General features: G+C 42.2%; 1 protein-coding gene across 1 annotated transcript in view; it reads left to right on the top strand.

The window, feature by feature from the left end:
- Positions 1–25,717, top strand: part of LOC121560649 — a 350,876-nt gene that overhangs the window by 257,310 nt on the left and 67,849 nt on the right. Inside the window, exons 8-9 of the mRNA XM_045214285.1 lie at positions 17,662–18,006; positions 18,105–18,374. Coding sequence (XP_045070220.1) covers positions 17,662–18,006; positions 18,105–18,374 — 615 coding nt within the window. The remainder of the gene's footprint in view (positions 1–17,661; positions 18,007–18,104; positions 18,375–25,717) is intronic.

Consider the following 25,717-nt stretch of genomic DNA (forward strand, 5'->3'; position numbering starts at 1 on the left):
GACTAGACCAAGGAGTGGAATGTTAGCTAAACAGACTGGTACCAGACTAGACCAAGGAGTGGAATGTTAGCTAAACAGACTGGTACCAGACTAGACCAAGGAGTGGAATGTTAGCTAAACAGACTGGTACCCAGACTAGACCAAGGAGTGGAATGTTAGCTAAACAGACTGGTACCAGACTAGACCAAGGAGTGGAATGTTAGCTAAACAGGCTGGTACCAGACTAGACCAAGGAGTGGAATGTTAGCTAAACAGACTGGTACCAGACTAGACCAAGGAGTGGAATGTTAGCTAAACAGACTGGTACCAGACTAGACCAAGGAGTGGAATGTTAGCTAAACAGACTGGTACCCAGACTAGACCAAGGAGTGGAATGTTAGCTAAACAGACTGGTACCAGACTAGACCAAGGAGTGGAATGTTAGCTAAACAGACTGGTACCAGACTAGACCAAGGAGTGGAATGTTAGCTAAACAGGCTTGTACCAGACTAGACCAAGGAGTGGAATGTTAGCTAAACAGACTGGTACCCAGACTAGACCAAGGAGTGGAATGTTAGCTAAACAGACTGGTACCCAGACTAGACCAAGGAGTGGAATGTTAGCTAAACAGACTGGTACCCAGACTAGACCAAGGAGTGGAATGTTAGCTAAACAGACTGGTACCAGACTAGACCAAGGAGTGGAATGTTAGCTAAACAGGCTGGTACCAGACTAGACCAAGGAGTGGAATGTTAGCTAAACAGACTGGTACCAGACTAGACCAAGGAGTGGAATGTTAGCTAAACAGGTACCCAGACTAGACCAAGTAGTGGAATGTTAGCTAAACAGGTACCCAGACTAGACCAAGGAGTGGAATGTTAGCTAAACAGACTGGTACCAGACTAGACCAAGGAGTGGAATGTTAGCTAAACAGACTGGTACCCAGACTAGACCAAGGAGTGGAATGTTAGCTAAACAGACTGGTACCAGACTAGACCAAGGAGTGGAATGTTAGCTAAACAGACTGGTACCCAGACTAGACCAAGGAGTGGAATGTTAGCTAAACAGGTACCCAGACTAGACCAAGGAGTGGAATGTTAGCTAAACAGACTGGTACCAGACTAGACCAAGGAGTGGAATGTTAGCTAAACAGGCTGGTACCCAGACTAGACCAAGGAGTGGAATGTTAGCTAAACAGACTGGTACCAGACTAGACCAAGGAGTGGAATGTTAGCTAAACAGGCTGGTACCCAGACTAGACCAAGGAGTGGAATGTTAGCTAAACAGACTGGTACCAGACTAGACCAAGGAGTGGAATGTTAGCTAAACAGGCTGGTACCCAGACTAGACCAAGGAGTGGAATGTTAGCTAAACAGACTGGTACCAGACTAGACCAAGGAGTGGAATGTTAGCTAAACAGACTGGTACCAGACTAGACCAAGGAGTGGAATGTTAGCTAAACAGACTGGTACCAGACTAGACCAAGGAGTGGAATGTTAGCTAAACAGGTACCCAGACTAGACCAAGGAGTGGAATGTTAGCTAAACAGGCTGGTACCCAGACTAGACCAAGGAGTGGAATGTTAGCTAAACAGACTGGTACCAGACTAGACCAAGGAGTGGAATGTTAGCTAAACAGACTGGTACCAGACTAGACCAAGGAGTGGAATGTTAGCTAAACAGACTGGTACCCAGACTAGACCAAGGAGTGGAATGTTAGCTAAACAGACTGGTACCCAGACTAGACCAAGGAGTGGAATGTTAGCTAAACAGACTGGTACCAGACTAGACCAAGGAGTGGAATGTTAGCTAAACAGACTGGTACCCAGACTAGACCAAGGAGTGGAATGTTAGCTAAACAGGTACCCAGACTAGACCAAGGAGTGGAATGTTAGCTAAACAGACTGGTACCAGACTAGACCAAGGAGTGGAATGTTAGCTAAACAGACTGGTACCCAGACTAGACCAAGGAGTGGAATGTTAGCTAAACAGACTGGTACCAGACTAGACCAAGGAGTGGAATGTTAGCTAAACAGACTGGTACCCAGACTAGACCAAGGAGTGGAATGTTAGCTAAACAGGCTGGTACCCAGACTAGACCAAGGAGTGGAATGTTAGCTAAACAGACTGGTACCCAGACTAGACCAAGGAGTGGAATGTTAGCTAAACAGACTGGTACCCAGACTAGACCAAGGAGTGGAATGTTAGCTAAACAGACTGGTACCAGACTAGACCAAGGAGTGGAATGTTAGCTAAACAGGTACCCAGACTAGACCAAGGAGTGGAATGTTAGCTAAACAGGTACCCAGACTAGACCAAGGAGTGGAATGTTAGCTCTACAGGTACCCAGACTAGACCAAGGAGTGGAATGTTAGCTAAACAGGTACCCAGACTAGACCAAGGAGTGGAATGTTAGCTAAACAGACTGGTACCAGACTAGACCAAGGAGTGGAATGGTAATCCATAATATCAATAATCAATGTTGGAACCAGTAGTTAACGAGATGACAAAGTTTGTACTCTCTATTTGGACTCCTTAATATACAGTGCATTCGGAAAGTTTTCAGACCCCTTATTCTAAAATGGAATAAATAAATAAAAATCCACATCAGTCAACACCCAATACCCAATAATGACAAAGCGAAAACGGCTTTTTTGAATGTTTTGCAAAGTAAAAAAATAAAATAAATTGAAATACCTTATTTACGTAAGTATTCAGACACTTTGCTATGAGACTCGAAATTGAGCTCAGGTGCATCCTGTTTCCATTGATCATCCTTGAGATGTTTCTACAACTTGATTGGAGTCCACCTGTGCAATATTCACTTAATTGGACATGATTTGGTAAGGCACACACCTGTCTATATGAAGTCATACAGTTGACATTGCATGTCAGAGCAAAAACCAAGCCATGATCTGGGGAAGTGTATTAAAACATTTCTGCATCATTGAATGTCCCCAAGAACACAGTGGCCTCCATCATTCTTAAATGGAAGAAGTTTGGAACCACCAAGACTCTTCCTAGAGCTGGCCGCCCGGCCAAACTGAGCAATCGGGGGAGAAGGGCCTTGGTCAGGGAGGTGACCAAGAACTCTGACAGAGCTCCAGAGTTCCTCTGTGGAGATAGAAGAACATTCCAGAAGGAAATAAAGTAAACAATTGCCGCATTGGAACTCCGAGTGATCCCGTTTGTCCTGAAACAAAGCGTGGAACCGTTCACTGTTAATTTATTTTCTCCAGACAAAGAGGGCTCCATTGGAAAACTCATCTGGGACCAACTTCGTTAGCTTGATGGCTAGCAGCTTAGCGGCTCTGTCAAGCAGGCTTCAACCTGTCTGTTAAGCGGGATTCTGGGACAAGAAATAGCGGTCCTAGCTGTTAAAAGCTAACCGCATCGCGGAATCCACGCAAAAACAAGTTTGGTATTCGTATTTAATGAATAGCGGTTTTGTTTTAATCAAAAATAACAAACCAAGTGTTTTCCAGCAATGTTCAGCTGCGCACTCTGATGACTTACGACGTATGTGAAGCCTGTTTTTGCTTTGTCATTATGGGGTTTTGTGTGTAGATTGATGAGGAAATAAAACGATTTAATCCATTTTAGAATAAGGCTGTAACGTAACAAAATGTGGAAAAAGTCAAGGGGTCTGAATACTTTCTGAATGCACTGTAACATCATATCATTACTGTTGTCACATAGGGACATGTCTTCCATTGATATAACATCATTACTGTTGTCACATAGAGACATGTCTTTCATTGATATAACATCATTACTGTTGTCACATAGAGACATGTCTATCATTGATATAACATCATTACTGTTGTCACATAGGGACATGTCTTCCATTGATATAACATCATTACTGTTGTCACATAGGGACATGTCTTTCATTGATATAACATCATTACTGTTGTCACATAGGGACATGTCTTTCATTGATATAACATCATTACTGTTGTCACATGGGGACATGTCTTCCATTGATATAACATCATTACTGTTGTCACATAGAGACATGTCTTTCATTGATATAACATCATTACTGTTGTCACATAGAGACATGTCTTCCATTGATATAACATCATTACTGTTGTCACATAGAGACATGTCTTCCATTGATATAACATCATTACTGTTGTCACATAGAGACATGTCTTCCATTGATATAACATCATTACTGTTGTCACATAGAGACATGTCTTCCATTGATATAACATCATTACTGTTGTCACATAGAGACATGTCTTCCATTGATATAACATCATTACTGTTGTCACATAGGGACATGTCTTTCATTGATATAACATCATTACTGTTGTCACATAGGGACATGTCTTCCATTGATATAACATCATATCATTACTGTTGTCACATAGGGACATGTCTTCCATTGATATAACATCATTACTGTTGTCACATAGGGACATGTCTTCCATTGATATAACATCATTACTGTTGTCACATAGAGACATGTCTTCCATTGATATAACATCATTACTGTTGTCACATAGAGACATGTCTTCCATTGATATAACATCATTACTGTTGTCACATAGGGACATGTCTTCCATTGATATAACATCATTACTGTTGTCACATAGGGACATGTCTTTTATTGATATAACATCATTACTGTTGTCACATAGAGACATGTCTTTCATTGATATAACATCATTACTGTTGTCACATAGAGACATGTCTTCCATTGATATAACATCATTACTGTTGTCACATAGGGACATGTCTTTCATTGATATAACATCATTACTGTTGTCACATAGGGACATGTCTTCCATTGATATAACATCATTACTGTTGTCACATAGAGACATGTCTTCCATTGATATAACATCATTACTGTTGTCACATAGGGACATGTCTTTCATTGATATAACATCATTACTGTTGTCACATAGAGACATGTCTTCCATTGATATAACATCATTACTGTTGTCACATAGAGACATGTCTTCCATTGATATAACATCATTACTGTTGTCACATAGAGACATGTCTTCCATTGATATAACATCATTACTGTTGTCACATAGGGACATGTCTATCATTGATATAACATCATTACTGTCTATCACTAGTTTGTTAAAGCCTGGCCTAAACTTTGGTACACAGGGATTTTAATCTGCAATTTACTTTGAAGTCTGGTCCATAGACCTCTCAGAGAGAAAGGCCTCCCTCCTCCTAGAAGTGCTGAAACTCCAACCAGAGAAGAAACCAGTAGAGCTGAAGGGCTGGTCAGATGAAGAGAGTGAAGTGAGGAGTTTCCTTCAGTGTCTGCCCTACATCTCACAGCTGAGGTGAGTTGGATCTGTACAGTTCAGAGATTGTAGTTGTCTGTCCCTGTATTTCCCTTTAGAGAGGAAGTTTGTTGCTTTCTGCAGTAACTTAATATACTAAACATACACATACTGTTTAAAAAGATGCAATCTTACTTCGTAGTCAGGATTCTGAGGAACAATTTAAGTGGATGATGAGTTTAGAAAGATAGTCATTGTATTTTACCCACCATAATGTGACCATCAGAAATGCATATCATATCTCTCACATATTCATCTATTTGTTGTTTAACTGTTTTTGCAGTTTTCCTCCACCACAGGATCAGAGAAGATCCCCTGAAGAGAGGACAAAGAGAGAGAAGATGTTCCTACTGAATCTGTGTCTTCAAGCAGCTCTCCATGAGAGAGGAACCATACAAACAACTGTAGAGAAACTGTTGTCACTGTCTAAAGTATATCACAATCAGAAATGTGATTTCCTGCTGGATCTGTACTCTCATGTGAAGGACTATGAGACCCAAACAGGCAGGAGTGTCCTTCCAGCATTACAGCCAGTTTACCAGTCAGCTCCTGTAGTCTGGTCCATAGACCTCTCAAAGAGAAAGGCCTCCCTCCTCCTAGAAGTGCTGAAACTCCAACCAGAGAAGAAACCAGTAGAGCTGAAGGGCTGGTCAGATGAAGAGAGTGAAGTGAGGAGTTTCTTTCAGTGTCTGCCCTACATCTCACAGCTGAGGTGAGGGAGTTTATCCAACAAGAGTCCATATGTCATTGAACTGGTGGAGATAGTATTTCTGTTAACATCGTCTTTAACTGTTTAATACATGCATATATGAAGATGCTGTAGAAACTGTAATTCAGTAGGAATTGAAATTGAACAAAATTCAAATTGATAGTTGTATTGTTATAGAAAGATGGAGTCATAAAGTGCAATTGGTTTTCAGTTCCCCAACCCTGTTACTCATATCAGTCCTCATCACTCACCTGTATATCATCTGTGTTTTAAACTGTTTGTTCAGATTTCCTCCACTGAAGGATAATATAGAGAGGACAAGGAGAGAGAAGATATTCCTTCTGAATCTGTGTCTTCAAGCAGCTCTCCATGAGAGAGGAACCATACAAACAACTGTAGAGAAACTGTTGTCACTGTCTGAAGTATATCGCTATCAGAAATGTGATTTCCTGCTGGATCTGTACTCACATGTGAAGGACTATGAGACTCAAACAGGCAGGAATGTCCTTCCAGCATTACAGCCAGTTTACCAGTCAGCTCCTGCAGTCTGGTCCATATACCTCTCAGAGAGAAAGGCCTCCCTCCTCCTAGAAGTGCTGAAACTCCAACCAGAGAAGAAACCAGTAGAGCTGAAGGGCTGGTCAGATGAAGAGAGTGAAGTGAGGAGTTTCCTTCAGTGTCTGCCCTACATCTCACAGCTGAGGTGATTTGGATCAGTACAGTTCAGAGATTGTAGTTGTTTGTCCCTGTATTTCCCTTTAGAGAGGAAGTTTGTAGATTTCTGCAGTAACTTAATAAACTAAACATACACATACTGTTTAAAAATATGTAATCTTACTTCGTAGTCAGGATTCTGAGGAACAATTTAAGTGGATGATGAGTTTAGAAAGATAGTCATTGTATTTTACCCACCATAATGTGACAATCAGAAATGCATATCATATCTTTCACATATTCATCTATTTGTTGTTTAACTGTGCTTGCAGTTTTCCTCCACCACATGATCAGATAACATCCCCTGAAGAGAGGACAAAGAGAGAGAAGATATTCCTACTGAATCTGTGTCTTCAAGCAGCTCTCCATGAGAGAGGAACCATACAAACAACTGTAGAGAAACTGTTGTCAATTTCTGAAGTATATCACAGTCAGAAATGTGATTTCCTGCTGGATCTGTACTCACATGTGAAGGACTATGAGACTCAAACAGGCAGGAGTGTCCTTCCAGCATTACAGCCAGTTTACCAGTCAGCTCCTGCAGTCTGGTCCATAGACCTCTCAGAGAGAAAGGCCTCCCTCCTGCTAGAAGTGCTGAAACTCCAACCAGAGAAGAAACCAGTAGAGCTGAAGGACTGGTCAGATGAAGAGAGTGAAGTGAGGAGTTTCCTTCAGTGTCTGCCCTACATCTCACAGCTGAGGTGAGTCTGAACATGTGTTGTGGTGAGTGATTATGTGATGCTAGTGATTATTATCTGGTAACATTTATCCCCTGATTTCCTGACATAACAAATGTTGCATTACTAAATGTCACACATACATCATGTGAATGTCTCTCAAATTAAATACTTTTACATATAATCAAAGCACATTATGTAAATGTATAAATACTTAATATATCTTTAGCTATGACTGGTTTCATGTGTTCATCCATGTCTGAATCAGCTGTTACTGTCCTTGTTGCAGTTTCTATCCATGGAGGTCTGATCCCTCAAAGCGGATCAAGTTCCTGGTGGATCTCCTGTCTCAAGCAGCAGAGTGGGAGGAGCAGACAGGAGAGAAGACACTGAAGCTGGTATCATCAGTGTGGACTTACAGCACCTTTCCTTTTCTCTATGGAGACAATTCTGAACAGAGTGACTTCCTGCTGGATCTGTACTCTCATGTGAAGGACTATGAAACTCAAACAGGCAGGAGTGTCCTTCCAGCATTACAGCCAGTTTACCAGTCAGCCAGTCCTGCAGTCTGGTCCATAGACCTCTCAAAGAGAAAGGCCTCCCTCCTCCTAGAAGTGCTGAAACTCCAACCAGAGAAGAAACCAGTAGAGCTGAAGGGCTGGTCAGATGAAGAGAGTGAAGTGAGGAGTTTCCTTCAGTGTCTGCCCTACATCTCACAGCTGAGGTGAGTTGGATCCGTACAGTTCAGAGATTGTAGTTGTCTGTCCCTGTATTTTCCTTTAGAGAGGATGCGTTTAGCTTTCTGCATTAACTTAATAAACTAAACAGACCCATACCGTTTGGAAAATATGCAATCTTACTTCGTGGTCAGGATTTTAAGGAACAGTTGAATGTATGGTGAGTTTAGAAAGATAGTCATTGTATTTTAACTGCCATTATGTGACCATCAGAAATGCATATCATATCTTTCACATATTCATCTATTTGTTGTTTAACTGTGCTTGCAGTTTTCCTCCACCACATGATCAGATAACATCCCCTGAAGAGAGGACAAAGAGAGAGAAGATATTCCTACTGAATCTGTGTCTTCAAGCAGCTCTCCATGAGAGAGGAACCATACAAACAACTGTAGAGAAACTGTTGTCACTGTCTAAAGTATATCACAGTCAGAAATGGGATTTCCTGCTGGATCTGTACTCACATGTGAAGGACTATGAGACTCAAACAGGCAGGAGTGTCCTTCCAGCATTACAGCCAGTTTACCAGTCAGCTCCTGCAGTCTGGTTCATAGACCTCTCAAAGAGAAAGGCCTCCCTCCTCCTAGAAGTGCTGAAACTCCAACCAGAGAAGAAACCGGTAGTGCTGAACGGCTGGTCAGATGAAGAGAGTGAAGTGAAGAGTTTCCTTCAGTGTCTGCCCTACATCTCACATCTGATGTGAGTCTGAACATGTGTGGTGGTTAGTGATTATGTGATGCTAGTGATTATTGTCTTGTAGAAACATTGTAATATAAAACTTCAAGTGTTGGTGAATCTGGTAACATTTATCCCCTGATTTCCTGACATAACAAATGTTGCATTACTAAATGTCACACATACATCATGTGAATGTCTCTCAAATTAAATACTTTTACATATAATCAAAGCACATTATGTAAATGTATAAATACTTAATATATCTTTAGCTATGACTGGTTTCATGTGTTCATCCATGTCTGAATCAGCTGTTACTGTCCTTGTTGCAGTTTCTCTCCATACTGGTCTGAACACTCAAAGCAGATCAAGTTCCTGCTGGATCTCCTGTCTCAAGCAGCAGAGTGGGAGGAGCAGACAGGAGAGAAGACACTGAAGCTGGTATCATCAATGTGGACTTACAGCACCTTTCCTTTTCTCATTGGAGACAATTCTAAACAGAGTGATTTCCTGCTGGATCTGTACTCACATGTGAAGGACTATGAGACTCAAACAGGCAGGAGTGTCCTTCCAGCATTACAGCCAGTTTACCAGTCAGCTCCTGCAGTCTGGTCCATAGACCTCTCAGAGAGAAAGGCCTCCCTCCTCCTAGAAGTGCTGAAACTCCAACCAGAGAAGAAACCAGTAGAGCTGAAGGACTGGTCAGATGAAGAGAGTGAAGTGAGGAGTTTCCTTCAGTGTCTGCCCTACGTCTCACAGCTGGGGTGAGTCTGAACATGTGTGGTGGTTAGTGATTATGTGATGCTAGTGATTATTATCTTGTAGAAACATTGTAATATAAATCTTCAAGTGTTGGTGAATCTGGTAACATTTATACTCAGATTTCCTGACATAACAAATGTTCCATTACTAAATGTCACACATACATCATGTGAATGTCTCTAAAATTATATACTTTTACATATAATCAAAGCACATTATGTAAATGTATAACTACTTCATATATCTGTAGCTATGACTGGTTTCATGTGTTCATCCATGTCTGAATCAGCTGTTACTGTCCTTGTTGCAGTTTCCATCCATTCTGGTCTGATACCTCAAAGCAGATCAAGTTCCTGGTGGATCTCCTGTCTCAAGCAGCAGAGTGGGAGGAGCAGACAGGAGAGAAGACACTGAAGCTGGTATCATCAATGTGTACTTACAGCACTTTCCCCTTCTGTGATGATGTTGATTATTATGAGAATATGGAATATCAATGTGATTTCCTGCTGGATCTGTACTCACATATGAAGGACTATGAGACTCAAACAGGCAGGAGTGTCCTTCCAGCATTACAGCCAGTTTACCAGTCAGCTCCTGCAGTCTGGTTCATAGACCTCTCAAAGAGAAAGGCCTCCCTCCTCCTAGAAGTGCTGAAACTCCAACCAGAGAAGAAACCAGTAGAGCTGGAGGGCTGGACAGATGAAGAGAGTGAAGTGAGGAGTTTCCTTCAGTGTCTGCCCTACATCTCACAGCTGAGGTGAGTGTTTTTTCCCCATAGATGTGTCATATTGTACCAGCTATTTATCTTGTTAATAAGACATCTGTTCATCCAAATCACTCCATTAGTCTTTTCTTTACATTCTGCCATGTAAACATTATTATTTGTCTGTGGGTGATTCCTCTGCATGACTTAACCAGAGAATCTAGGATAACATGTAGTAACAATGTTTCTCTGTCTTCTCATTCAGGTTTATTGTTGGTTATGATAAAGAGGCCTGGTCAGTTCTGTCTGAAGTCATTGTTTCTGCAGCTGAGTATGAAACAGAGACAGGAGAAAATATCTTAAAGACATTATCCTCCATGTGCAGATACACATATGATGATGATGATGATGGTGATGATCCATTTAGAGAGAGTGATTTCCTGCTGGATCTGTACTCACATGTGAAGGACTATGAGACTCAAACAGGCAGGAGTGTCCTTCCAGCATTACAGCCATTTTACCAGTCAGCTCCTGCAGTCTGGTCCATAGACCTCTCAAAGAGAAAGGCCTCCCTCCTCCTAGAAGTGCTGAAACTCCAACCAGAGAAGAAACCAGTAGAGCTGAAGGGCTGGTCATATGAAGAGAGTGAAGTGAGGAGTTTCCTTCAGTGTCTGCCCTACATCTCACAGCTGAGGTGAGTCTGAACATGTGTGGTGGTTAGTGATTATGTGATGCTAGTGATTATTGTCTTGTAGAAACATTGTAATATAAAACTTCAAGTGTTGGTGAATCTGGTAACATTTAGCCCCTGATTTCCTGACATAACAAATGTTGCATTACTAAATGTCACACATACATCATGTGAATGTCTCTAAAATTATATATTTTTACATATAACCAAAGCACATTATGTAAATGTATAACTACTTCATATATCTTTAGCTATGACTGGTTTCATGTGTTCATCCATGTCTGAATCAGCTGTTACTGTCCTTGTTGCAGTTTCTGTCCATGGTGGCCTGATCCCTCAAAGCGGATCAAGTTCCTGGTGGATCTCCTGTCTCAAGCAGCAGAGTGGGAGGAGCAGACAGGAGAGAAGACACTGAAGCTGGTATCATCAATGTGGACTTACAGCACCTTTCCTTTTCTCAGTGGAGACAATTCTAAACAGAGTGATTTCCTGCTGGATCTGTACTCACATGTGAAGGACTATGAGACTCAAACAGGCAGGAGTGTCCTTCCAGCATTACAGCCAGTTTACCAGTCAGCTCCTGCAGTCTGGTCCATAGACCTCTCAAAGAGAAAGGCCTCCCTCCTCCTAGAAGTGCTGAAACTCCAACCAGAGAAGAAACCAGTAGAGCTGAAGGACTGGTCAGATGAAGAGAGTGAAGTGAGGAGTTTCCTTCAGTATCTGCCCTACATCTCACAGCTGAGGTGAGTGTGAACATGTGTGGTGGTTAGTGATTATGTGATGCTAGTGATTATTGTCTTGTAGAAACATTGTAATATAAAACTTCAAGTGTTGGTGAATCTGGTAACATTTATCCCCTGATTTCCTGACATAACAGATGTTGCATTTCTAAATGTCACACATACATCATGTGAATGTCTCTAAAATTAAATACTTGTCACGATCGTTGAAAGGATTGGACCAATGCGCAGCGTGGAATGCGAACATCTTTATTTAATATACACCACACGAACAAAAACAACAAAACGATACGTGAAGTCCTAGGGTACATACACAAACCATACACGGAACAAGATCCCACAAATGCCCAAACGGCTGCCTAAGTATGGTTCTCAATCAGAGACAACAAGCAACAGCTGATTCTCGTTGCCTCTGATTGAGAACCACCCCGGCCAACATAGAAACACAATGAACTAGATCCTGAACATAGAAACACAAAACATAGACTCTACACACCCTGGCTCAACATAACAGAGTCCCCAGAGCCAGGGCGTGACAATACTTTTACATATAATCAAAGCACATTATGTAAATGTATAACTACTTCATATATCTTTAGCTATGACTGGTTTCATGTGTTCATCCATGTCTGAATCAGCTGTTACTGTCCTTGTTGCAGTTTCTATCCATGGAGGTCTGATCCCTCAAAGCGGATCAAGTTCCTGGTGGATCTCCTGTCTCAAGCAGCAGAGTGGGAGGAGCAGACAGGAGAGAAGACACTGAAGCTGGTATCATCAATGTGGACTTACAGCACCTTTCCTTTTCTCAGTGGAGACAATTCTAAACAGAGTGATTTCCTGCTGGATCTGTACTCTCATGTGAAGGATTATGAGAATCAAACAGGCAGGAGTGTCCTTCCAGCATTACAGCCAGTTTACCAGTCAGCCAGTCCTGCAGTCTGGTCCATAGACCTCTCAAAGAGAAAGGCCTCCCTCCTCCTAGAAGTGCTGAAACTCCAACCACAGAAGAAACCAGTAAAGCTGAAGGGCTGGTCAGATAAAGAGAGTGAAGTGAGGAGTTTCCTTCAGTATCTGCCCTACATCTCACAGCTGAGGTGAGTCTGAACATGTGTGGTGGTTAGTGATTATGTGATGCTAGTGATTATTATCTTGTAGAAACATTGTAATATAAAACTTCAAGTGTTGGTGAATCTGGTAACATTTATACTCAGATTTCCTGACATAACAAATGTTGCATTACTAAATGTCACACATACATCATGTGAATGTCTCTAAAATTAAATACTTTTACATATAACCAAAGCACATTATGTAAATGTATAACTACTTCATATATCTTTAGCTATGACTGGTTTCATGTGTTCATCCATGTCTGAATCAGCTGTTACTGTCCTTGTTGCAGTTTCCGTCCACGGAGGTCTGATCACTCAAAGCGGATCAAGTTCCTGGTGGATCTCCTGTCTCAAGCAGCAGAGTGGGAGAAGCAGACAGGAGAGAAGACACTGAAGCTGGTATCATCAGTGTGGACTTACAGCACCTTTCCTTTTCTCAGTAGAGACAATTCTGAACAGAGTGATTTCCTGCTGGATCTGTACTCACATGTGAAGGACTATGAGACTCAAACAGGCAGGAGTGTCCTTCCAGCATTACAGCCAGTTTACCAGTCAGCCAGTCCTGCAGTCTGGTCCATAGACCTCTCAAAGAGAAAGGCCTCCCTCCTCCTAGAAGTGCTGAAACTCCAACCAGAGAAGAAACCAGTAGAGCTGAAGGGCTGGTCAGATGAAGAGAGTGAAGTGAGGAGTTTCCTTCAGTGTCTGCCCTACATCTCACAGCTGAGGTGAGTGTTTTTTTTTCAGAGATGTGTCATATTGTACCAGCTATTTATCTTGTTAATAAAACATCTGTTTATCCAAATCACTCCATTAGTCTTTTTTTTTACATTCTGCCATGTAAACATTATTATTTGTCTGTGGGTGATTCCTCTGCATGACTTAACCAGAGAATCTAGGCTAACATGTAGTAACAATGTTTCTCTGTCTTCTCATTCAGGTTTATTGTTGGTGATGATGAAGAGGCCTGGTCAGTTCTGTCTAAACTCAGTGTTGCTGCAGCTGAGTATGATACAGAGACAGGAGAAAATATCTTAAAGACATTATCCTCCATGTGCAGATACACATATGATGATGATGATGATGATGGTTATGATCCATTTAGAGAGAGTGATTTCCTGCTGGATCTGTACTCACATGTGAAGGACTATGAGACTCAAACAGGCAGGAGTGTCCTTCCAGCATTACAGCCAGTTTACCAGTCAGCTCCTGCAGCCTGGTCCATAGACCTCTCAGAGAGAAAGGCCTCCCTCCTCCTAGAAGTGCTGAAACTCCAACCAGAGAAGAAACCAGTAGAGCTGAAGGGCTGGTCATATGAAGAGAGTGAAGTGAGGAGTTTCCTTCAGTGTCTGCCCTACATCTCACAGCTGAGGTGAGTCTGAACATGTGTGGTGGTTAGTGATTATGTGATGCTAGTGATTATTGTCTTGTAGAAACATTGTAATATAAAAGTGTTGGTGAATCTGGTAACATTTATACTCAGATTTCTTGACATATCAAATGTTGCATTACTAAATGTCACACAGATATTGTGAATTTTTCTTAAATTTTGTGATGCTAGAAATGTGTCTTTTAGAAATCTTGTGAATTTTATCTTTGAGACGTTTTGTAACATGAAACCTGAAAGTTTATACTCAGAATACCTAATCTAATCAAGGTATATTAGTGTTTTATATTTCATTAATCTTCAACAAATGTTGTTCTTCCACTTTGACATTACAGAGTATTTTGAGTAATTTCTTGACAAAAACATTCTAATTGATTCCATTTTAATTCCAGGTTGTAACACAATAAAAAGTATGTAAGGAGATTGAATACTAATGCAAGGCACTGTATGTACAAACATTGCTGTAACTTTAACCTCATAGTCATTGTATCATGTCAAAGTGCTGGAGTACAGAGCCAAAACAACAAAAAATGTGTCACTGTCCCAATACTTTTGGACTGTCTCCTAAATGTCTGATTTCATGTCCCCCATGTTTTGCTGTTTCAGCTGTGATGATGACAGGTTCTTCCAGAGGGTGTGTGAGTCCGTCCCTGTGAGGTCCAGAGAGGAGGACCAGCAGTTGGCCTCTCTCCTCCAGGCCTTGGGCTCCACCCTGTCACTGAGAGGAGAGTTACCCATGAAAACCTGCAGGTCTGTGGGGAGAGTCCTGGGTCTCTGTGCCTCCAGAGTGGACCTCACTCTTACCCCCAGCAAGATCTCTCTCCAAGGAGCCTTACTTATTGTGAGACATGAGTCAAAGCTACACAAGCTCAGGTATGTTCAGTTAGACAGCTTTTACAGGTGTTGGGTTCTAACTTGAAACAATCCTTATTCATGTTACCATATTAGAACTGGGTGAATGCAAATCTACTAGGGGAGAAAGGGGAAAGTTGACATTCTGTCAGAACATGTCATTGTTAAATCTCATGTATCCTATGGAGAGGAGAAGGGTAATCTCATGTATCCTATGGAGAGGAGAAGGGTAATATCATGTATCCTATGGAGAGGAGAAGGGTAATCTCATGTATCCTATGGAGAGGAGAAGGGTAATCTCATGTATCCTATGGAGAGGAGAAGGGTAATCTCATGTATCCTATGGAGAGGAGAAGGGTAATCTCATGTATCCTATGGAGAGGAGAAGGGTAATCTCATGTATCCTATGGAGAGGAGAAGGGTAATCTCATGTATCCTATGGAGAGGAGAAGGGTAATCTCATGTATCCTATGGAGAGGAGAAGGGTAATCTCATGTATCCTATGGAGAGGAGAAGGGTAATCTCATGTATCCTATGGAGAGGAGAAGGGTAATCTCATGTATCCTATGGAGAGGAGAAGGGTAATCTCATGTATCCTATGGAGAGGAGAAGGGTAACCGTCTGGTTTCAGTGTAGGACAGCCGTGAGTTAGGGAGGAGGGAGGAGTTCGGGCCGAGGTCAGGTCAGATGAAGTGAGGAGGAACAGTCCCCACTTCAGTTCCTGCCTAGCAACAGAGATGTATTGGCTGTCCAGAGGTGCAAGGTTAGAGACTCCGCCTAAATATATGTGCTTGTGTAAACATGTCTTGGTCCTTTCAGCTGTTTGACCCAGTGAGTGAATAAACCTGGTTTGAGCATGGACTAGTTGTCCGTTAGGTTCTGATAAACAGAGTGAAGAACTTACACTGGTCTATTGAATAGTTTATTTTCCTATTGAGCATTTTATCTGACAAGGTTTCTCTGTTTAAAGTGACTTGAGTTTTGTCTTTTCATTCCAGGCTGAATGTGGGCATGGCAGTGAAACTGTCCAGACTGGTTAGGAGGACAGGGAGAGGTGCTACTCCACTGACTGTCCCAGAGCTCTCCCTGGTCCTAAAGAGCAACCAGCCACCAGAGAGAGTGTTATCCAGGGCTCTGAGTAGTGTGGCATCCCTGCTGAGACTCTGGAGGGTTCAGTGTCTGGACCTGACTGACTTCTGGATCCAGGGTCACTCTCTCATCACACTGCTGTGTCACCAGGGACCTCTCTCTCTCAGGTCAGTCTGAAGCTGATGTTTTTAAAAAGTAGAAATAGGAACTTCATTCATGTGTTTTTCTTCATATTTCTGACTGCCTTTATGTTCCAACCTCCTAGACTGAACTCAGACACTCTGCAGCAGCTGACTGTAGTTGTGTATGAAGCTCAGGACAAGGACTTGACTCAGTGGTTCCTGGAGAAGGTTGGTGGAGACCTGACCTCCTGCAGGCTGGACCTGGAAGTGCTTCTCTCTCTGCTGCAGCATTCAACCCACAACATCACTGTGGACCTCAGGAAGAACAGGCTCCTAGAGAAGAACATCTCAGATCTTCTCCCCTTTCTGGGAAGGGTTATATTCAAGAGGTGGGAGAACTTCTTTCTCTATTCAGACTTTCTAGAAAGAAGAACATAACTATTTATATCCAGTGACATGTTGTTCTGAGTGATCCTCTGTAATATCATTAGGGTTTTATTCAAGAGGTGAGAGATATTTATGGACTTTAATTATTAATGTCCTATCCAGCCAGTTGTTGCTATGTGAGTTATCCTTTATGAAACCTTGACATAACCACAACAATCCATTCTCCATGTTTGTTCAGCTCCAGTTCCAGCTTTGTAAAGTCCACCATCAGACAGATCTATGACAGCAGAGCCAGTGACTGTGTGTCCAGTTTGTTGAGGTCTTCAGACCATTGGATCAACCTGAACAGCAGAGAGCTGGACAGAGTGGACTGTACTGCTCTGGGTTTTACCCTGCAGCACTGCCACCAAGTCAAAGTCAACCTGCTGTGGACCTCCATACCACCGGGGGAGATAGAGAGCATCCTGCCTCTTCTGGACAGAGTCTCCCAACTCAGGTTTAGTTGGCTCTCTTTAACCCTGCTAGAATTGATATGAGGCTTTCCATTTTCTGACTGATTTAACCACTAACCCTAACCTTAGTCTAATGCACTTAACCTTAACCTCACCTATGGGTGGAATTGAAAGGGAACACCTGGGAGTTGACATGACAAATAGAGTTGTAGTGTGTTTATCAGTGTTTTAATGTGTGATGGTGTTTAAATAAGTCTCTCTCCTCTCCGTCTCTTTCTCTCTGTCTCTGTCTCTGTCTCCCTCTCTCTCTCTCTGTCTCTGTCTCTCACTGTCTCTCTCTCTCTCTGTCTCTCTCCTCTCTGTCTCTCTCCTCTCTGTCTCTCTCCTCTCCGTCTCTCTCTCTCTTTCTCTGTCTCTGTCTCTGTCTCTGTCTCTGTCTCTGTCTCTGTCTCTGTCTCTGTCTCTGTCTCTGTCTCTGTCTCTCTCTGTCTCTGTCTGTCTCTCTCTCTCTCTCTCTCTCTCTCTCTCTCTCTCTCTCTCTCTCTCTCTCTCTCTGTAGTGTTGACAGGAGGTTACTGCTGAGTTTCCTCCAGTGCTGTGCTGCCTCTCAGATCCAGCAGGGGGCACCACCACCACCACCACCAACAGCAGTATGGCTGCTCAGGTCTCTGCACTACAGGCTGGACTTCTCCTGCTCCTCCTCTGTGGACCTGTCAGCTCAGGACCAGGAGGAGGCTCTGTGTCTGACCACTGACCACTGCAGGGCCATCCACTCTGTTCTGAAGCAGAACCAACACAGCACCCAGCTGGTCCAGAACCAGGTGCAGATCATCCTAAGAGACTGTGAGGTGGAGGACAGAGCACTGAGGGAGCTGCTTCCCATCCTGCATATTGTCAAGCTGAGGTTAGACACACAAAGACAAACATTTAACCAACTAGTTCATCAGTAGGAGTTAGACCTACTCTGTGTCATAATGTTATCTCTGCCTCTTGTCCTGTCAGCCCCAGCAAAGCTCTGCTACGTCAGCTGCTGGACCTTGTGTGTGAGGGGATTGAAGAGGGGGTGCTGAGGCACGCAGAGTCCCTGTGCAGAGCCCTGGATGGAGAGCTGGACCTCAGTGAGACCAGGCTGGACCAGAAGGCCTGTGGATCTCTGGCCCTGGTTCTGGAACACTCAGAGGGGCTGTCAGAACTGGACCTCAGCCACTGTCAACTCACAGACCACCACCTACAGGCCCTGATCACACACCTGCACAAAGTACAAGTCCTGGAGTGAGTGGCTTACACTCTGTGTGTGTGTGTGTGTGTGTGTGTGTGTGTGTGTGTGTGTGTGTGTGTGTGTGTGTGTGTGTGTGTGTGTGTGTGTGTGTGTGTGTGTGTGTGTGTGTGTGTGTGTGTGTGTGTGTGTGTGTGTGTGTGTGTGTGTGTGACTACATGACAAATGTCTGATCACTCGTGTTCTCTCGCATTCTCTCTGTCTGTGTCTCTGTCTCTCTCTCTCTCTCTCTCTCTGTCTCTGTCTCTGTCTCTGTCTCTGTCTCTGTCTCTGTCTCTGTCTCTCTCTCTCTCTCTCTCTCTCTCTCTCTCGTAGCCTGAGTCACAATGACATCACTGATGCTCTGACTGACAAAATACTCCAACTGGTCTCCACCAACACTTCAATACACACCGTACGGTAAGGGTGTGTGTGACGGTGAGCAGAGCATGTGTGTGTGAGATCATATGGGTGTCTCTGTTGCTGGGAGCAACTGTTGGAGGATGGAGATCTGTTGTCTAATGTTCTAATAATTATTAATAATAGTAATGTTCTTCTCTACAGACTCTTCAACAACAGAATCCAGGACAGAAGACCCTTCCTGACAGACAAGAGGTTTGAGATCTGGTGAAGATAATGTTGTATAATGACAGTATAATGTGGTCAATGTAGAAGGCTGGTTTGAGATCTGGTGAAGATAATGTTGTATAATGACAGTATAATGTGGTCAATGTATATAGAAGGCTGGTTCAAAATCACACTGATTGATCTGAGTCCAGAAGAATAGTCTTAGGGACAGGAATGTATCATCTGGTGGACAGGACGTCTTACATGTGTTGTCACTCAGGTCCTTAAAAACACAGGAACATGTGTATTATAACTGTAGGATAGGAATATGTAGTTTTATTTACCACTAACAGTTTGTGTGTAAATACTTTAAATATTCATACATTATTTTATATCTAATTTTTTAAAGAAATGAATGGTATACCTTGTTTTATTAATGTGTTTTAAGCTTTATGCAAATCTTACTTGATGCTTCTTGTGATCAGTCAATTTGTGACATTCCTTCAGAAGGATCTTAATAGTGTAGTTTTTATCAGATTGCTGTGAATGTGTTCTACTGTTGCAGTGTGATACTAATACATGAGTTTCTGTTGCTGTCTAAGTTGTAGGTCAACTACATGGTACTGTAATACTCAGTTAGACAGACATACAGTAGGTCAACTACATGGTACTGTAATACTGTTAGACAGATATACAGTAGGTCAACTACATGGTACTGTAATACTGTTAGACAGACATACAGTAGGTCAACTACATGGTACTGTAATACTGTTAGACAGACATACAGTAGGTCAACTACATGGTACTGTAATACTGTTAGACAGACATACAGTAGGTCAACTACATGGTACTGAAATACTGTTAGACAGACATACAGTAGGTCAACTACATGGTACTGTAATACTCAGTTAGACAGACATACAGTAGGTCAACTACATGGTACTGTAATACTGTTAGACAGACATACAGTAGGTCAACTACATGGTACTGTAATACTGTTAGACAGACATACAGTAGGTCAACTACATGGTACTGTAATACTGTTAGACAGACATACAGTAGGTCAACTACATGGTACTGTAATACTGTTAGACAGACATACAGTAGGTCAACTACATGGTACTGTAATACTCAGTTAGACAGACATACAGTAGGTCAACTACATGGTACTGTAATGCTGTTAGACAGACATACAGTAGGTCAACTACATGGTACTGTAATACTGTTAGACAGACATACAGTAGGTCAACTACATGGTACTGTAATACTGTTAGACAGACATACAGTAGGTCAACTACATGGTACTGTAATACTGTTAGACAGACATACAGTAGGTCAACTACATGGTACTGTAATACTGTTAGACAGACATACAGTAGGTCAACTACATGGTACTGTAATACTGTTAGACAGACATACAGTAGGTCAACTACATGGTACTGTAATACTGTTAGACAGACATACAGTAGGTCAACTAGTGTAAATCATGTATAAACTACTGTGTTACTATATCAACAGAACTGGTTGCTACAGCTGCAACAGTTCAATCATGTTTAAACTACTGTCTTATCAACAGACTCATTAAAGAGATTCTCTGATACTTTTGTTTACTTTTTAGACAGTAGCGCTGAAAGTAGCACTCAGGAGCCACAAGTGGTCCCCGATAATTGCATACTATGTCACATATGTGCAGATATGTGCACCACATCATTGGTCTCTCGCTCTGCTGGGTAGGCCTCTTGCTAGCTGTCACTCAAATGTGAGGGGCTGAAGCTCATTGGCTAGAACTCAAACTGCAAAGGGGCTGGCTCATGTGGGGGGAAATGTAGGGGAAAAGGGCGTGGCACAGCTTGAAGAAAAGTCGCTTTCAAACTAGGGATTTTATTGCTAATTGAGGTAAGACCCTATTTCTGCTCATAGATTATACATGTAAGAACTACACATTGAAACATCCAGCCCAAAGTGGGAGGTTAAAAAAATAATGTCTTAGTCTCCAAACTACCGGAGCATGTCTTTAAACCCCCCTAGAGTCTATTGATACAACTAGGCATCAATCTAAGTAACAGAATAAAAACATCCCTGTCAAAATCCATCAGTTTATGATAGAGATATGCATGGGCTGCGTCTCAATCCACCACATGCACCAATGGCAGCCTTCAGCATCTGAGGAAACGTCTGTAGCGTCCAAACAAGATGGTGGTCTCTGTCTAAGTAACAGAATAACAATAAAAAGGGGTATAATATGTGTAAATATATTATATATATATATTTCCTGAGCTTTCTAATATCCACTAGATATAGGACAGACACTTCAAAACCTTATTCCTTATGATTTATTTTTTGACTGTTTTTTTTTGCCATTTATTAATGTGTTATTCAAAGTGTTTCTATGGGCTATAGTAGTAAAGGACTCATTCAATTTTTATCAAATACATTTTTTACATATTTGTTTTTATACCTAAAGGGGTCCTAAAATTCCAAATCAAATAGCTAAATGATCTTTGGTAAGAACATCTTAAAACAATTCCATATGTAAGCTTAGAACCTTCAATGTGCCAATGTGTTTGTACTTGTCTCTATACAAATAAAAGAAAACCAAACATGTATGATGCTTTCTTTTCTGATATTAAACAGAAAAACCTCCCGAAAGTTTACTGTTTTGACTGTGTAAATGACGCATCTCCCTCTGGCACGCCCATCTCGGGATAGCCGGGCCCCGCCCATTTACCAGGACGCACCATATTAGGTCAATGACGTCAACGGAATCTCCTTTTGGAACGTTCCATTTCTTGGGAACGGCAACTTCGAAGTTCTAACTTGTTATCTTTACCGATAAATGCATAGATGTATGTTTATGAACGGATATTATGTTGATATCCTCACCCTTTCCTCGTCAGATGGTGAGCAAGCCTAGAAAACCCCTGCAAACTGTCAGTTGGCATTCAAACTTCCAGCAACTAGAAAGAACATGAGAGACACTAGCCTTCATACAGGGTCACTCTCAACAAGAGCTAATAAATAACCAGCCAAAATAACCATAAGACTTTGACATTTTAGCCGAAGCCTACTTCCGTTTCAGTTTATTTGGATTTTTGCAGAATTTCTTCGATCTCCTGAAACGATGATGTAGCCTGGTCCTCTGTAGCTCAGCTGGTAGAGCACGGCGCTTGTAACGCCGGGGTGTGGATATCTTTATAGAAACCACCTAAACCGGTAGTGGGTTCGATCCCCGGGACCACCCATACATAAAAAAAAATGTATGCACGCATGACTGTAAGTCGTTTTGGATAAAAGTGTCTGCTTAATGGCATATTGTTATTATAATAGTGCATGAAGTCTACTTCTAGAAAATACTGGATGTTAAAGCTGTTGATGCTTCTAAGTTATAGCATCAGACTCAGACTGCAACAGATCACTGACTGCTCAATGCTGTAGTTCATTCCTTCAGCAAGCAGCGAGGATCAGACTCAGACTGCAACAGATCACTGACTGCTCAATGCTGTAGTTCATTCCTTCAGCAAGCAGCGAGGAAACTCCAGAGAGAAGTTCCGCTTCATAGTTTACACGTCATTAAGATTATCATTCCAATAGCTTTTAATAGACCGACAAACCGAGCGGCTTCATTCATCATGCATGAATGAAATTATAGTCATTGCCCGGGACCAAACTAACTGGGGCATGTTCGCTGAGCAGGACCCAACGGTTTTTAACGTTCCGATAGATATAGGCCTCTGCTATGAACAAACATGTCTCTCTGACATTTAGAATAAGAAATCAGGTCGGCTCTATATGTGGTAACTATATCTGAAACATTCGACAACGTTTGGCGACTGAACTTTGCTTTGGGGTATATTCATCAGGAAACAAACGGAAACAAACCGGACGAAACAGGGAGGGACTAACCTGAACTTGTCCAGTTAGAAACGCTCGTATTTGTTGTAAAACGTTTAGCTACGATGTGCACGATTGAATACACCCCTGGAAAGTATGAGACAGCGCTCCTGCTGGTGATTAGTACATTAAAACCACGTTCAGTAGCCAAATGTTGTCGAAATGTTGTCGATAGAAATGTCATGAATAGAGCGGATGTGATTCCTTATTCTAAATGTCTGAGGCATGTTTGTCCTACAGTGTATTTCTATCTGAACGTTCCAAAACGTTGCTTCTTGCTGAACGCGCCCCAATAATGTTTTTATACACGGAAGTATAAGTGAAAATAAAAGTAAAATAGGTGTAGCTACACACCAGGTCACTGCAGCAGAACGAGACAGAGGTAAGGGTTTTCTAACAATCGATCATAATAACGTGGTAAGGGTTTTCTAACAATCAATCATAATAACGTGTTAAATGAAGGTTAGGCCCTACTTGCTACATTTTAGCTGAGGCCCTACTTGCTACATTTTAGCTGGTCTAGACTAGACTTGAGAGTCTGACCAACTGTCAAAGCGAGTCAACATTAGGATGAGAAGTTCCTGCTGTCTAGTAGATTTAGTTGTCTAGAGGAAATGCCAACACATTTACAGTCTAGTTTGATTTGTTTCCTAATATAACCGAACTTTTCTCCAAACCGGCACCTATAACTTGGCTGTGGTAGGATACGTGGAAGCGCGTCTTGCGCGCAGTCTAACTCAGGCAAGGTGCCGGTTTGGAGAAAAGTTCGGTTCAGACGGTTTCTATAAAGGTCTACAGATATACACACATTATATAATCCGGACCAATGGACAAGGAGTTATGGATGATCGATATTCAGTAACAGGATTTTGGGAAACAAGTATCCTGTCTGCCTACAAAATGTTGGCAGTTATTTCCGCACTGTAGCCACCAAGGACGCCAATGCGCGCATGCGCAGCGTCCTATATAGGGGTAAGCACATAAATAAGAATGAATAGAAGGGCGTCTCCATTCAAGTCAATGATGCCATAATGGGTGGACTGGCAGCCGTTTGGAGTGTTTCCCGACCGCTGGTCACCTTTTCAATGCTTATCTTGTAGAATCCAGCAATGGCGCTGGTCCCATTAATTAGCTTATTTTCTAATGGTTCCGCATGTCTTGATCTAACCGTCTTCAACCTGACCAGCTAGCTGTGTCAGCTGTGTATGAACACGATGAGGTGTATCTTATATGCTAACGTTAGCTAGCAGGCTAGACGGTTGTCTTATTCTGGCATTCGCTCATGATCTGCTTTAGACTGCTTGCCTTCTGCCTAGGCAGCTTAGCTACAATGCTTGAGCTGGTCCCATGGTTGAATCAGAGCGGTATATCCTCAAATCAAATCAAATGTTATTTGCCACGTGCGCCGAATACAGTGAAATGCTCACTTACAAGCCCTTAACCAACAATGCAGTTTTAAAGAAAAAATATAAAAATAGCAAATAATTAAAGAGTAGCAGTAAAAATAAAATAACAGTAGGGAGGTTATATACAGGGGGTACCGGTCAATGTGCGGGGGGCACCGGTTAGTCGAGACCCATGCCAGGAAGTAAAAGCAGGAACAGATTAATATACATGTCCATTGGAAAATTACAGATGTGGTGATTTGTGCTCTTCCACCTGAGCTCTCCCAGTAAAATGTATCCTGGACAGGGATATAGGCAACGCCTCTGATTAGATCTTGATTTAGTCACATGCACAGATGTAGTTGCGTCAGTGAAATACTTCAGCTCCGAGCTCCAACAGTGTGAATGAAACAATAAATTTTTTAATAATACCTATTTACAACTGTGAGGGGGTATTAAGGGGGGGGTGTTAAGGCCAAGAAAAGAGAAACCCTCACACTGCTCTTGCTCCTACCATTTGTTTAATAAGAATATCAATTAATATCAACTTTTCAATCCCTGTTCACAAAACAGACCGTTCAATGCATGTCTGAGCACGTATAGCCTAGAGTAGGCCTAGGATATATTCTTCTTTGTTTGCTCGGGAGACATGTGGCCTAAACACATTTCCTGCAATTCTACCACACTTTATATGACTGGAGACATTAGCAGAATCTTTTTTAATAGGACAAATTACAGGGTAGCCTACTCTGCTGATTGACAAACAGATCAATAAATAAAATCAACAGAAATACCTTATTTACATAACTATTCAGACACTTTGCTATGAGACTCAAAATTGAGCCAAGGTGCAACCTGTTTCCATTGATCATCCTTGAGATGTTTCTACAACTTGATTGGAGTCCACCTGTGGTAAATTCAATTGATATGACATGATTTGGAAAGGCACACACACACCTGTCTATATAAGGTCCCACAGTTGACAGTGCATGTCAGAGCAAAAACCAAGCCATGATGTTGAAGGAATTGTCCGTAGAGCTCTGAGACAGGATTGTGTAGAGCCACAGATCTGGGGAAGGGTACCAACAAATTTCTGCAGCATTGAATGTCCCCAAGAACACAGTGGCCTCCATCATTCTTAAATGGAAGAAGTTTGGAACCATCAAGTCTCTTCCTAGAGCTGGCCGCTCGGCCAAACTGAGCAATCGGGGGAGAAGGGACTTGGTCAGGGAGGTGACCAAGTACCCGATGGTCACTCTGACAGAGCTCCAGAGTTCCTCTGTGGCGATGGGAGAACCTTCCTGAAGGACAACCATCACTGCAGCACTCCACCAATCAGGCCTTTATGGTAGAGTGGCCAGACGGAAGCCACTCCTCAGTAAAAGGCACATGACAGCCCGCTTGGAGTTTGCCAAAAGGCACCTAAAGGACTCTCAGACCATGAGAAACAAGATTCTCTGGGTCTGATGAAACCAAGATTGAACTCTTTGGCCTGAATGCCAAGCGTCACGTCTGGA

The sequence above is a fragment of the Coregonus clupeaformis genome, unplaced genomic scaffold, assembly GCF_020615455.1.
Source record: "Coregonus clupeaformis isolate EN_2021a unplaced genomic scaffold, ASM2061545v1 scaf0230, whole genome shotgun sequence".
Lineage (NCBI taxonomy): Eukaryota > Metazoa > Chordata > Actinopteri > Salmoniformes > Salmonidae > Coregonus > Coregonus clupeaformis.